Here is a 15793-nt window from a genome sequence, read left to right as displayed (position 1 = left end):
GGGGGAAAAAAATCAGTCTTTCCATTCATTCCTTATTTTACATAGAACCCAAAGAAAAAGTATAGCCTTGTAAAGAAAAAGAAAAAAAAAATAACGTCATATCCAGTTTTGTGCCATAGGTCTCTAATAGCCTTGCTTATTTAGTTTTCTTTCATCCTTAGAATTACTTTATCCTGTAGGTAAGAAAGGAACCTGTTGCCTTCAACTTGTGGCAGAAAATACCTTACATTGCAAATAGAGAAAGATTTTTTTAAAAAAACTATTAGTAACTTTGGTAATATAAAATGATCCTCTTTTGACAAGGATAGGTATTAAAAGTTGTTTTACATTTCACTATAGCTTTGAAATTGCCTGTGTCTCACAGGCAGTGTTGATAATAATATCCTGATTCAGGAATGTATTCACTCGTGCACCTGGACCTAAGAGTCTTGGCAAACTACAGACATAGGGAAACTTGGGCTATCCAGGCTTCAAGGCCTTATGAGACCCCTGGGTCTTGGAGGTTTCCCTGAGACGGAAAGTGGAAAAGTCAACTTAAATCTAAGGCCGTGTCACAGTTGACCAAACCTAAGTTGATTTCGTACTTTTAAAGACAAAAGTCTTTTATTGATGAAAAAGCTTTATTTGCTACTTATTTTGAGTTGGTGATTACTTGAGTTGTGCCTCAGTCAGCTTATAAAATTATAGATACAAGATTTTTAGGATTCTACAATATATAAAAATTTTATACAATAGTATGAGAAAATCAAATAGCATGGGACTGAACATGAGAAAAATGTTATGTACAATTTATATAAGCTGTAAAATTTAAAACTTTAAATCACTTTTCCCCCCTTAACATTAGTAAACTCTTGTGAAATGTTTCTGCTCTTTCTAAAAGAAGAAATTAAATTTTTTTAGTATGTCATTTCATATGTTTAGTATGTTAGCTTGGTGTTTTTGGTTAACAAAGTTGGTGATTTGAGTAGAACCAAAAAGATAAAGGCTATAATGAAACTTTTTTTTAAATGCTAAGGAAGCACTAGCAGTCTTTTGTACTTAAATTGCTTAATGGTGATGCATGTGTAAAGTGTCAAGTCATCTCTATAATATCTAAAGTTTTAAAAAATTAATTACTAAAACAGCTATACATTCAGTGGGACAATCTGAAAATGCACAGGATTTTGAGATGCCCTTCTGCCATTTTGTTAAGAAACTGATCAAAAATATAATTAGCTTTTTATATGGCAAACCCATTCAGATTGGTCAAACTGAGTCTCAGTTCTTTGTAATTATGGTATTTCTCAGGCATTAAGCTTGGTTTTATTTCTAAAGCCTTATTTTGTAGATTTATGAGTTTCATGAACTGCCAAAAATAGAAGAGACTCTTTTCTTTGCTCATGTTGTCTTTCCAAGGAAGGCTAATTCAAATTATGGGGAGGCCTTACAGATGCCTCTTACATACAAATCCAGTGACTCTCAAATGTTTCCATTCTCACTGTTCCCTCAACTGTCATCTCGCAAATCTTCTCATGGACTCTTTCAGAATTATTTTCCCTTCATCTCCTCCTTTACCTGCTGCCTGAGATCATATATGAATTTTGATATATATATATATGTATGTATATATATGTGTGTGTGTATATATATATATATATACATACACACATATATAAATTTTAACAAATGCAGTGAGGAAAAAAACGAGTATAACAGGGAGACCTAATGTAATTGAGGATTTTAGAGTCCACCTAGGAAGAAGTGATGTTTAAGTCAACATCTAAAGGATGAATAGAAGTTGGCCAGTTGAAGACTGGAAGGGAGAATGTTCCAGGTATAAGTGACAATATGTATGAAGGCCCTGAAATGGGAAAGGGCTTGGCTCTTTCAAGGAGCTAAAGGAAGGCCATTGTGTGGTCATAAGGAATGAGGGCCCAAGTGGCTCAAGATAAGGAGCATTTTCCTTTTTTTTTTTTTTTTTTTTAAAGTAAGCTCTACACTCAGTATGGGGCTCGAGCTCACAACCCCAAGATCAAGAGTTGTATGCTGTACCAACTGGGCCAGCCAGATGCCCTAAAGCAGCATTCCTTTATAGATGAGTGCCTTAAAGGCCATGCTGAAGCCTTTTGAATTGTGTGGTGGAGATCCAGTGAAAGGCGTAAAGGGGGAAAGTGACATGTCTGTATTTTTGAAAACTCAATCTGGTTGCAGTTGAAATATTCATTGAGGGAGAGTAAGAATAGAAGCATGGAACCTAGCAAAGTAGTACAGCTGAGTGGTGGTGGTGGTGGTTAAAGCAAGATGGTAGCCAATGAAGGGGTAAGAAGACCTATTTGAAGTATATTTTATAGGTAAACAGAGGATGTAGTGGTGTGTTGAACACAGCAGGCATTGGAGAGAAGAGGCATGGAGAACTCTGAAGTTTCTGGCACGAATCATTAGATGGATTTACTGAAATAAAGATTGGCAGAATGGTCTAGTGGGATTCAGCCTTGGATTTGGAAAGTTAGAGAATTCCTGTGACACATCCTGGTGGAGATTTCTAGGAAGCAGTGGAATAAATGAGTGACGAGAGAGCTGAACTACAGATAGCTGTTGGCATGCTGTGTAAAGTCAGGAAGGAGAAAATGAGTAAGGCTGTGGGCCAAACTCTTCAGAACATTAAAATTTACAAGTTGGGTAAAAGGCATTTGTAAAACAAACTGAAGAAGCAGCTACAGGTGTATTATAAAAATTAATACTGTCTTTTGCTAGAGAATCCAAGAGATGAAAGAATATTTTAAAAAGGAATGGCAGCTGTTTTCAATGCCACTGTAAGGGATTAAGTTAAATAAATGAAATTGATAGAAAAATGTTCCTTACAGCTTTCATCCCCATCTCACAGCCTTTCCTTTTACTTTCATGACCCATTTATTACAGTAATAGAGTTACCTGTGGCCTATTGAGATTGAGAATGCATGTTTTCTTATAGATGTAATTATTGATATGTTGCTCTTCACTCATTTTGTATCATCCTATTGTGAATTTATAATGATAGTTTTTTTAGTGATGCCCAGAAGTTGTCACTGTTGTGTGAAAGTAAACTATTGAGGAATTATAAATAATGTGGAAGTGTTTTAATTAAGTAATCTATTTTGGACAGAATGGCAAAGAAGTACAATATGAAACTAGTCTACAAAAAAACATTTCTGGAATTCTATGAAGAAAAGGTTAAGAACAGTGAAAATAAAATGCTGTTAAAACGAATGCAGGCCCTGGAGGTAAGTATTTAGAAATTCTAGGTCATGATAAACTTGTTTGACTGTTTCTGAGATTCCTTTCAAGACCATATAGATGCTCAATATTTATATAAATCACACAGATTATTCTTAACTGCTCTAGACCCTTCAGCACCCAGGACAGAGCTCATTACAGAAACTTTCCTTCATGGCTGCTCAGGAAATACTGGAATGAATAAATGAATGTCACTGTCATCAAATTCTGTTTTCTAGATAGACTGTTTTAAGATAGGATTTCTTAACCTCAGGATTGTTGGCATTTTGGACTGGGTAATTTCTTTGTTGTGAAGGGCTGTTCTAGTCACAGGATATTGAACATCATCTCTGGCATCTATGCACTAGATGTCAGTAGTACCCCTGCCCCCAGTTGTGAGCCAAAAATGACTCCAGATGTTACCAAATATCCCCTGGGGTGCAAAATTACATTACTTCTTCACAATAATTCCCTTTGGTTACATTAGTAATTTAAAATCTTTCCTGGCCAGGATCTAAGATGAGCTCATACCATGCCTAGTTTTGTTCTTTGGTGACTATCTAGCAAGATTCTGGTCTTTTAGACTATATTGCTGCTGAGACCTGTTTTAACTCCTGGATTCCTCTCTGCTTTCCCAAATTGCAGCAATGGCAGCTTCTATACAAGCATTTCAGTATTTAATGAGATCTGAAATAGTGAACATTTTTGTTATTATCAACAGGATCATATTAATCAAATGGTTATTAAACTTCTTTAGAGGGCGCCTGGGTGGCGCAGTCGGTTAAGCGTCCGACTTCAGCCACGTCACGATCTCGCGCTCCGTGAGTTCGAGCCCCGCGTCGGGCTCTGGGCTGATGGCTCGGAGCCTGGAGCCTGTTTCCGATTCTGTGTCTCCCTCTCTCTCTGCCCCTCCCCCGTTCATGCTCTGTCTCTCTCTGTCCCAAAAATAAATAAACGTTGAAAAAAAAAAAATTAAAAAAAAAAAAAAACTTCTTTAGAGAGTTCGTTCAATTGAGAATATTTTTTAAAGTACTGCAAGCATACTCACTTATTTTGCTAATTACCCCCACGAAGTAGGCAAAACAGTCCCCTTCCACAGTTTAAAATGGGCCATCTTAGGTTCAGAGAGGATACATGAGTTTTTCAAGGCCACAAAGTTGTAAACCTAAGATATTCTTTAGTTTTTATAGGTGGTTTTCAAACAAATCTCCTGCTGCAATTGCATCCATACAGCTTTCCCAATTTTGAGTGGAAAGATCCTCTTTAAATCCTAAGTTATCTTTTGAAACTACTAACCACTAAAATGTTACATTCTTCATTGGTTATATTTTCTGTATTTTAGAATTAAGAATATTTGTATTTGCTTTATGTTAGCAGGAGAGGTTTGTTTTTGTTTTGAGAGAGAAAAGAAAACTAGAAAAAGTGTGTGTACACAAATCACACACACATGCCTGTAGTTTGTCATCCTTAACTTGGTGGTGCTTTGCATGTACGATGATCAGTTGTTTATATTTTTCTCTTAGCATGTATGTAATGACTTGATATGTGTAATTTTTTCAAAATTGTATGTGGAGAGTGGGATATGGGATAGCAGGGTCCCCTTTCTTCAAGGATCTTATGGTATGTTGAGGAGATAAACATTCAAGCCAGTTATTCAGTACAATATGAGAATTGCAGTAATGAAATACTCAAAGTGCAGTGCTTATCCGAAAGGGTCTTTTGTGAAAATAGTAAACTAAGAGTGAAGGCAGAGAAGCATGAAAGAGTAGGGGATGTTTGAAGAAGTAGGAAAAACTTTCTTTAGCAAGGTGGTTCTCCAGTCTTCCTTTTCCCCCAATGTTGCCTTTGAGGATATGACTTATCCCTCTGGGAACATACATGAATGTAATAGCATGTAATTGAAAAAGTCCTTTGGTTTTTCCTACTTCTTCACCAAGTTACTTCTGCAAGTCTATAAAGGACTTTGAGCAGGAGACAACATGTCCCACGAGTGGGAACATGACTCAGATGGTAGTATAGAGGATGGTTTGGAGGGGTGTGAAGACCAGAGACACAGTCAGAATGCTAATTGTTTTAGTCTGTGTTAGAGTTTTAAATGGATCTGTTTTCTGATGTTTGCTATTAAAAAAAAAAAAAAATCTTTTCCTAAAGCCATCAGCCTTGAGCTGACCCAGAGATTCAGCAATAGAACCAATAACTTTGCTCTCCTAGAGCACTGTAGCAGAGGGAAGGAAGAATGAAAAGACTCAAGGCACTATGGTTATAAAATCCTGACACCTGTTTTCTTTTCTTTCACCTGTTTTCAAAAGAATAATCAGTTTTGCAGCTTTATAGTCATATGTTGTTTGGTCTTTTAAAGTGATTGAGAGGGGAGAGAGATAGATGTCTAGTGAGAGGCAGATAATCACATGGAGGAATCTTATACTTACTGATACTTTGAAGAGCATATTTACAACAGAATAGTTTGCAGTCATTCACATTGAAGTTTTGAAGCTTTATAATAGGATGAAACCACAAGATGTGGGATTAAAGTTTCAAAAACACTTAAAAGTGGTGTTTCTTATATCCCTTGTATTAAGATACCATAAAAGGTAAAGTTGCTGATTATAGCAATATGGGACTCCAAAAAGCTAAGTACTTTTTAAATAGTAAACAACCAAATTTCTAATGTCTGAGCTTACTGTGGGATACATTTAAAGAAGGGAAAAAGGAAGATAGCAAAGTAGACATTCCTAGATCATTTTCTTTCTTTCTTTCTTTCTTTCTTTCTTTCTTTCTCTCTCTCTCTCTCTCTCTCTCTTTCCTTCCTTCCTTCCTTCCTTCCTTCCTTCCTTCCTTTTTCTTTCTTTCTCTTTCTTTCTTTTTCTTTCTTTCTTTCTTTCTTTCTTTCTTTCTTTCTTTCTTTTTCTTTCTTTCTTTCTTTCTTTCTTTCTTTCATGTTTATTTAGTTTTGAGAGGGAGAGAGAGCTCATGTGTGCCAGAACTGGGGAGGGGCAGAGAGAGAGAGAGACAGAGGATCTGAAGCAGGCTCTGTGCTGACGGCAGAGAGCCAGATGTGGCATTCGAATTCATGAACCTTGAGATCATGACCTGAGCCGAAGTCAGATGCTTAACTGACTGAGCCATCCAGGTGCCCCTGAAACATTTTCTTAAAAATTTACTAGGAAGATCTAGGTCTGAAGTGATTCTTTGCTGGCTGGTTTGTTGTAAAAAGACAAAGGAATTAGAATATATAACCTTTGTAGAGTAGATGGTTGTTAAATATTAAGTATTCTACATAGTTCATTATGGTTTCATTTACATATATTACAAGGCAATACACTTCATAGTATAAAGGGATGTTACTTAAGATGGATTAAAAATAGCACTTGAAGTAATTTGAATAAACATTTGGCCAGCATAGCCTTAAAACAGCATTTTTGTGTATGTGTAGCCCTTCTTCAAATTCTTAAAGAAATACGGAGACTGCCTCTATTTTGGAAGCTGGATTATTTTCCTTACCTTCTTGAATTCACAGGGTTCTCTGTTGATTCATTTTTCATATGTATTTTTAATTTTTTATTTTAATTACCTGGTGCTCATCAGGACAAGTGGACTCCTTAAACCCCATACCCTATTTCACCCATCTCACCCCCCCCTCCCCCACCACCAACTGCCCTCTGGTAACCATCAGTTTGTTCCCTGTATTCAGTCTTTTTCTTGTTTTACTTCTTCCTTACCAATTTGGATGCCTTTTATTTCTTTCTGTTGTCTGATTGCTGTGGGTAGGACTTCTAGTACTATGCTGAATAAAAATGATGAAAGTGGACATCCTATCTTGTTCCTTGGTTTTTAGGGGAAAGGCCTTCAGTTTTCCCCATTAAGAATGATGTTAACTGGGTTTTTCATATATGGCCTTTACTATGTTGAGGTATGTTCCCTCTAAACCTACTTTGTTGAGGGTTTTTATCATGCATGGATGTTATACTTTGTCAAATACTTTTCTGTGTCTGTTGAAATGATCATATGGTTTTTATCCTTTCTCTTATTGATGTGATATATCACAAATGATTCATGAATATTGAACCACCCTTGCAACCCATTAATAAATCCTACTTGATTCTGGTGAATGATTTTTTTATATGTACTGTTGGACTTGGTTTACTAGTTATTTTGTTGAGGATTTTTGCATCTATGTTCATCAGAGATATTGGCCTATAGTTCTCTTCTTTTGTGATGTCTTTATCTGATGTTGGTATCAGGGCAGTGTTGGCCTCACAGAATGAATTTCGAAGTTTTCTTTTCCATTTTTTTTTTTGGAATAGTTTGAAAAGAATAGATTTTAACTCTTCTTTAAATGTCCTGCACTTTTGTTTTTTGGGAGTTTTTTGATTACTGATTCAATTTCTTTGCAGATTATCAGTCTGTTCACATATTCTATTTCTTCCTGTTTCAGTTTTTGTAATTTATATGTTTCTGGAAATTTATCCATTTCTTCTAGGTTGTCACAATTTGTTTGCCTATAGTTTTCCATAAGATTCTCTTATATTTTATGTTTGTATTTCTGTGGTGTTGGTTGTTATTTCTCCTCTCTCATTTGTGTTTCTATTTATTTGGGCCCTTTCCCTTTTTTTCTTGTTGAGTCTGGCTAGAGGTTTATCAATTTCAATTATCAATTTTTTTCAAAGAACCAGCTCCTGGTTTAATTGATCTATTGTTTATTTTTTGTTTTTTGGGTTTTTTTAGTTTCTATATCATTTATTTCTGCTCTAATCTTTATTATTTCCTTCCTTCTGCTGATTTTAGGTTTTATTTGTTGTTCTTTTCCTAGGTCCTTTAGATGTAAGGTTGGGTTGTGTATTTGAGATGTTTCTTCCTTCTTGAGGTAGGCCTGTATTGCTATAAACTTCCCTGTTAGAACTGCCTTATTGCATCCCAGAAGTTTTGGATTGTTGTGTGTTAATTTTCATTTGTTTCCATGTACTGTTTAAATTTATTCTTTTATTTACTGGTTGACCCATTTATTGTTTAGTAGCATATTGTTTAACCTCCATGTATTCGTGGTCTTTCCAGATTTTTTCTTGTGCTTGACTTCTGGTTTCATAGTGTTGTGTTCAGAAAAGGTACATGGTGTGATTTCTATCTTTTTGAATTTGTTAAGCTTTGTTTTGTGGCCTAATTGTGATCTATTTTAAAAGAATATTCCATGTGTACCTGAAAAGAATGTGCATTCTGCTGTTTTAGGATGGAATGTCCTGAATATATCTGTTAAATCCATCTGGTCCAGTGTGTCATTCAAAGCCATTGTTTTCTTGTTGATTTTCTGTTTAGATGATCTGTCCATTGATATAGGTGGGATGTTAAAGTCCCCGACTATTATTGTATTATCATCAGTTCCTTTATATTTCTTATTGTTTTATATTTCTTATTGTTTATATTTCTTACTGCTTATATTTCTTATATTTCTTATTAATATTCTTAATATTCTTATTGTTTCTTATTGTTTATATATTCTTATTGTTTTACCCAAGTACTTGGGTGCTTTCATATTGGGGCCATAAATATTTACAATCATTCTATCTTCTTGATGGATTGTCCCTTTTATTATCTAGTGTCCTTCTTGGCCTTTTGTCACAGTTTTTGTTTTAAAGTATATTTTGTGTGTTGTAAGTATTGCTACCCAGCAGTCTTTTGACATCTATTTGCATGATGAATGTTTCTTCATCCCCTCGCTCTCAATTTTAGGTCTAAAATGAGTCTCTCATTGTTGTTGTTTATTTTAGAGAGCGCGAGCAGGGTAGGGACAAAGGGTGAGAGAGAGAATCTCAAGCAGGCTCTCCACTCAGCATGGAGCCTGATGGTGAGGCTCAATCCTGTGACTTTGGGATCATGACTTGAAACAAAATCAGGAGTTGGACACTCAACTGACTGAGCCACCCAGGCGCTCTGGGTCTTGTTTTTTATCCATTCTCTCACCCTGTGTCTTTTGATTGGAGTGTTTAGTCCATTTACAAATGGAGTGTTTAGTCCACTTACATTCAAAGTAATTATTGATAGGTATATATTTATTGCCATTTTATTATTTGTTTTGTGGTTGTTTCTGGAGATTTTCCCTGATCTTTTCTTGTCTTTCTCTCTTTCATGGTTTACTGGTTTCCTTTAGTGATATATTTGGATTTATTTGTCTTTATTCTTTGCTTATTTATTAGTGGTTTTGGATTTGTGGTTACCATTAGGTTTTTATAGAACATCTTCTGTATGCAGCAGTCTGTATTAACTTGATGGTCATTTGAGTTTGAACCCATTCTTTATTTTTCTCCTCTCCACGTTTTAGGTATATATCTTTACATCTTTTTATTTTGTGAATTCTTTGAGTTTTTATAGAAATACTCATTTTTACTGCTTTTGTGTTTCCTACCTTCATACTGTTATTTTTGGTCTTTCCACTTAGGACAGTCCTCTTCAATATCTCTTGCAGAGCCGGTTTAGTGGTCATAGAGTCCTTTAGTTTTTGTTTGTCTGGGACACTTTTTATCTCTCCTTCTATTCTGAATGATAGCTTTGCTGGATAGAGTATTCTTGGCTGCGTATTTTTCCCATTCAGCACTTTCAGTATGTCATTCTACTCCCTTCTGGCTTGCACAGTTTCTTTTGAGAAATCTCTTGCTAGCCTCATGGGTTTTCCCTTGTAAGTTAATGACTTCTTTTGCCTTGCTGCCTTTAATGTTTTTTCTTTATCACTATATTTTGCCATTTTAATAACAGCATGTTTTGATGTGGATCTGCTTTTGTTGATTTTCATGGGGGTTCTCTGCTTCCTGGATCTGGATATTCACTTTCTTCCTCAGAGTAGGGAAGCTTTCAGCTAATATTTCTTCAAATAAATTATCTGCCCCTTTTTCTCTTTCTTCTTCTGGGACTCCTGTAATACGAATGTTACTGCATTTGATGGAGTCACTGAGTTCCCTAAGTTTATTCTCGTTTTGCATAATTCTTTTTTCTCTCTTTTGTTCAGCTTGATTACTTTCCATTACTCTGTTTTCCAGGTCATTAATTTGTTCCTCTGCTTCTTCCACCCTGCCGCTGTTCATTCCATTGGGTGTGTTTCTCATTTCATTTATTGAGCCCTTTATCTCTGCTGTGTTATTCCTTATCTGCATTAATGGCCTCACTGATGATGTCCTTCATTTTTTCCTCAAGTCCAGTGGGTATCTGCATGATCATTGCTCTAAATTCTCCATCAGGCATATACTTCTATGTATTTCACTTAGGTCTCTGATCGTGGCCTTGTAGTGTTCTTCATTTGGGACAAATTCCTCTGTCTTCTCATTTTGTCTAAGTCTCTGTGTATTAGGAAAGTCAACTATATTTCCTGTTCTTGAGCATAATGGCTTTATGAAGAACAAGTCCCATAGTACTGCGCTGTGCAGTGTTCCCTGGCCCCCAGGGCCTGGCACTTCCAGGAGTATCTCCGTTGTGTGCTGTGTATGCTCTACTAATGTGTCCTGGTCTTTTTATCCTTCACGCCAGTCGTTTGCAGAGGTGTTTTTTTTTTTTTTTTTTTTTTTTTGCCTGTTGTGAGCAGGGTTTGTTCCCTTACCTGAATGTGGGACATTTTACCTAGGTGTGCTGTGGTCTGCTTGTGAAATGGGACCTCTTGCCACTGCCCCTGGAACCAAGGCCCTGTAAAACACCGGCTAGGGAGATGAATTGTGGGCAGGGGGTTGGGCTGGTCTTCTGCTAAAGGGGGCCCATCTCGCTGGGACTAAGGCAAGCATGACTGGGAAGGGCGGTTCCACTAGAGTATAGGCAGGGCAAGGCTTGGTGTAAGAAGTTAGGTAGTGAGTGTTGGAGTGCATTGGTTCCTGCACATGGCTCTATGTTTATGCTGAGGGGTGGGGGAAGGAAATGGTGCCAGCCAGTTCCCTTGTTCCCTTAGGGGTCTCTTTGTGAACATAGTCTCTCTGGGACACATTTAACCTCCCCGCTGTATGGTCCAGGCAATTTTCAGATGACTCTTTCCACACTGTATGTCTGCAGGCTGTTTGCCCTGCCTTTTCTCCAATAGCAGGTTCAATGCCCTCTGAGCTCTCCCAGAGCCAAGCATGCTGACCTTTAAAACTCCAGGCTTTAAGCCCCACTGGTTGCAGGAACTCATAAAATTCAGGCCTTCTCTATTTCCAAGCCAATGGCTATGGGAATTTGTTCTCCCTGTGCATTCCCCTATGTGTTGGTCTGTCTCTTGCCCTTTTCTGCGACTGCAGCTTTCTCCCCACCAGAGTGGCCACTATTGGTTTCTGTCCCGAACCATGTCTCTGCCTTTCTTACCTTCACTGTGACCTTTTCTCTACTTTTAAGTTGTGGAGTTTGTTTTGCCAGTCTTCAGATCAATTTCTGGGGTATTTAGGATGATTTGATAGTTACTTAGTTGTATTCATGGGACAAGGCAAGCCTAGGGGCCTATCTCCCCACCAGCATCATTCCTCTCAGCATTTCAAGTTTTTCATCTGTATTCTAATTTCTGTTCATGCTTCTGATGGCTATTATATCACCATAATGTTTAAATTAATATTTAGCTCTTTTTTTTTTTTAATTTTTTTAATGTTTTTTATTTATCTGAGAGACAGAGCATGAGCAGGAGAGGGGCAGAGAGAGAGGGAGACACAGAATCCGAAGCAGGCTCCAGGCTCTGAGCTGGCAGCACAGAGCCCAACGCGGGGCTCGAACTCATGGACCGTGAGATCATGACCCGAGCTGAAATTGGACTATTAACCGACTGAGCCACCCAGGCACCCCAATATTCAGCTCTTTTGATAATAACTTCCTTCAGTTTTGTGTTATAACAGAAAAACTTTCACTGGGAGTCAGGGAGATGCAAATGTTTGCTACTAAGTGGACCAGTTTTGTCCAACTGTAAATATCCTATGATTATCATCAAAGTTGACCATAACAACTGCTTTGTTAGGAGAGGATTCTCTTCACCCATTTTTTTCACATTTCAAAAGTATGTGTAGTTTGTATTCCTGAAATAATACTTAAGGATTTTCTTAAGTATTTTATTTTTGTGATTTAGTATTTTTAATTCCGAACTGTAAGTTTCATTTAATTGCCTAACTAGGAATTTCCCTTGTTTCCCTAGCCATATCCTGCAAACGAGAATTCCAAACTTGCTTCTGAGAAGGTGGATGACTATGAACATGCAGCAGATTACATGAAAAACAGTCAAGTAAGGTTACCTTTGGTAAGTTTTCATTTGTAGCATGTTTTATAGAAAATGAAAAAAAAAAAGCATATAGTATATGGAGACTTACGAAATTATTTCACTGGTTTACAAATCAGATACATGTTAGTCTGTTTCCCCTTTTTATAGGCATAGAATATAAAATAAAATGTATTTCAGTACTGAGAACTGAGTCCTATTTCTGAGGCAGTAAGGATGGGGAGAAAGTTGTAAGCTTGGTTGGAGAGTTCCTTACTATATCATTATATCTTAACCTGGGCACTGCTGACTCACTGTGTTCCCGAGGTAAAATTCAGGGGCTCATGAACATTGATGGAGAAAAATTACATCTCCATTTTCAATGACTTCTGCATGCAAGCTCACATTTCTTTAATTAAGAATGTAACAGTACCACAGTGGTATTAGATATAGCTGTGATTGTCATCAATAGAAATTACAGATATTTTCATAACACGTTTCTGCTGAAATCTTAGACTATTGTTTACATTTATCACTTCTTCAAAATCACATTAATTACTGGAATGGCTACTCTATCTTGTTAGTCTAAGGACATGGACAAAGTAGCACATATATTAGTATATCAATGTGTTTTTTAGTATTTTAGTAACTAAAATATAATTTATTTCTTTTGTATGATATGTATGTTGTGATTCCTTTGTAAAAACACAAAAATCTTATTTCTTCCTACAATGCTATTGGATGTTCAAGAGAGGCTTTTTAATGTTTTCATTTTCCACGTTAAGAATATAAAATTGATGCTTTTTCCAATTATACACACACACGAATACCCTCTTTACACAGATTCACCCTTTGGTTGAGACTCAGTAGTTTAGAGAATTAGGCAGGAGAGCACAATTGAGAGGATAACATTAAAGTCTCATTGACTTTTTTGATATATTTAGATCACAGTAATATTAACAGTAAATTATGTATACAGTTGACCCTTGAACAATGTGAGGGTTGGGTTGCTGACTCCCCATGCAGTCAGAAGTAAGCCTATAACTTTTGATTCCCCAAAATGTAACTAACAATAGCCCAACTGTTGACCAGAAGCCTTACCAGTAACATGATCAGTTAATACGTATTTTGTATATGTATTGTATACTATATTCTTATAGTAATGTAAGCTAGAGAAAAAATGTTATTTAAAAATCATAAGGAAAACATGTTTACAGTATGGCATTTATTGAAAAAATCCACATATAAGTATATCTGCACAGTTCAAGCTTGTGTCGTTCAAGGGTCAACTTATATTTATAGCGAACTAGGGTTGTTTGGGCACTTCTGTCCATTGTTGAAAAATATGTGTTTATGTACTTCCATATTCAATCTAAAATGTTCTTTCTTTTTTTTTTTTTTTTTTTTTTTTAATTTTAGGGAACCTTAAGTAAGTCAGAGTGGGAAGCCACAAGTGAGTATATCATCAGTGTAGATTTACAAAGATTGTTTTAGAGTGATTGTTAAAATTGGAAAACTTTGGAATTTTTTGATATATGTTAGTATGTGTGTGTGTTTTATGTTTACACAGAATCCCTATATGTGTCTAACTCACTTTTTCTTGCACAGCTATTTAGTGCCAAGAGAAAATATATGCAGGGCGTTCCTTAACATAAACTTTCATGAGCATTATTTTTTTTTGTTTTAATTTATTTTATTTATTATGAGAGAGACAGCATGAGTGAGGAAGGGGCAGAGAAAGAGGAGAGAGAGAATCCCAATCAGGCTGTGTGCTGAAAGCCTGGTGCAGGGCTCCAACCTGCAAAGCCATGAGATCATGACCTGAACTAAAACCAAGAGTCAGTCGCTTAACCGACTGACCACCCAGGCATCCTTAACATTCTTAAACATTTTCATTACCTAATTGTTACTACATAGGCATCTGTATTTGCTATTTTTACCTCAGATTTCTTTGGAAATTTTGGCTTATGGAACACTTCCATGTATTTTGTTTCTAGCCACTCTAATGTTGACTACAAAGGCATAATTAATAAGTACTAGAACATTTAGTGAAGCAGCAATGAGCAGGATATTTTAGAGGGATGTGTGATTGGGAAGGGCCTGGTACAAAGACATTCTGAAGTGAGATACCTGTCTTTGGAAGAGAAGTCAGAGGCCTGGCAAATCTGTGAAGTCCGTGGTTCTTCAGCAAATGGATGCTGAGAAAGCATCACCCAGGGCCTCTGTGTTAAGATGATAATACCCTAATGTGGCTGCCCTGAGGACATAAAAGGTAGTTCCCACTGTTCACTTAAGTATTTGTTGATTATGTTGAAGGCATAAGTGGTAATCGGAGACAATCTATTTGATAAATGTTGAGTATTAACTTACATAAAGTTCTGTGAAAGGGCTTTGGGGGATAAACAAAGTAAACAGTTGCAGTCTCTACTTCCCAGATGTTTACAGTCTAATGGAAGAAACAGACACAAATAAATGCAGTGCTAGGCAAACTGTTTTAAGTGCTGAAGTTTCTATAATAGGGAAAATAGCTGTAGGAGAGCCTAAGGAAAAGTAGTAAAATCTGGGAAGTAATAATAGTTGGTATAATTGAATATTTAACATGTGCTCAAGCATGACTGGAGCCTTTTCATATGTTGTAACTTATTTAATCCTCACAACTTTAAGGGTAAACTAGTCTCACTAATATCTCCTTTTCACAGATAAGAAAGCACTTAAATAACTTACCTGAGGTCACAGAGCTAACCCAACTGATTCATACTTGTACCCATTGCCTCATGGAAGCCTGTGTGAAGGGATTTTTCTTAGGACTTGCTAAATTGGAGAGAGAGGAAAAGGAAAAAATACAAATAGAGCCAACATGTTGAGCCTGTTTGTCCCAGAATATTGGTGCCCTTAGTGGAAATGGGATTAGAGGACCATCAGACTGAGAAATGTGTGCCTAAACCTGTACATTTCATTACTTTTCCCAAAGTGGAGACTTAGGTATCTTAGACATCCTGCCAGTCCTAAAGTATGATGTAAGGAAAACTTTGGTCAAATGTCGTGATGGTGGTACTAGGTATAGTTTAGAACTGTGTTTCTGTACCTCAATGTGGACTTTAGTGATAGCATGCAGATGAAGAATTAGATACCCCCAGACAGTGGAGGGAGAGATAGCTTAGAGATGTGAAAAGCAGTAGGAAAGGAGCAGTGGCCACATTGCAGCCAAACTCTAGCATGTCAGGATCAGTGTGGTCTTTCATGAATTACACTATTCTAAACTGGAGGATTTGTGGGCTGGAGTCACAGTCTGATAAGTAGAAGCTGTACTTCAAACTCCTACTCATCTAATTAAACTCCTATTACCAGAACCTGTTGCTCCTCTAGAAGATTCTTTAAATGTGA

General features: G+C 36.7%; 1 protein-coding gene across 1 annotated transcript in view; it reads left to right on the top strand.

The window, feature by feature from the left end:
• Positions 1-15793, top strand: part of RNMT (RNA guanine-7 methyltransferase) — a 35256-nt gene that overhangs the window by 13190 nt on the left and 6273 nt on the right. Inside the window, exons 8-10 of the mRNA XM_047090272.1 lie at positions 3122-3239; positions 12350-12451; positions 13829-13862. Coding sequence (XP_046946228.1) covers positions 3122-3239; positions 12350-12451; positions 13829-13862 — 254 coding nt within the window. The remainder of the gene's footprint in view (positions 1-3121; positions 3240-12349; positions 12452-13828; positions 13863-15793) is intronic.

This window comes from Lynx rufus, unplaced genomic scaffold, assembly GCF_022079265.1.
Source record: "Lynx rufus isolate CCGP_SWC_20201006 ecotype Redwood Valley unplaced genomic scaffold, mLynRuf1.p SCAF_29, whole genome shotgun sequence".
In the NCBI taxonomy this organism is placed as follows: Eukaryota; Metazoa; Chordata; class Mammalia; order Carnivora; family Felidae; genus Lynx; species Lynx rufus.
Note: the sequence above shows the minus strand (reverse complement) of the source record. Positions and strands in the feature narration are given on the sequence as shown.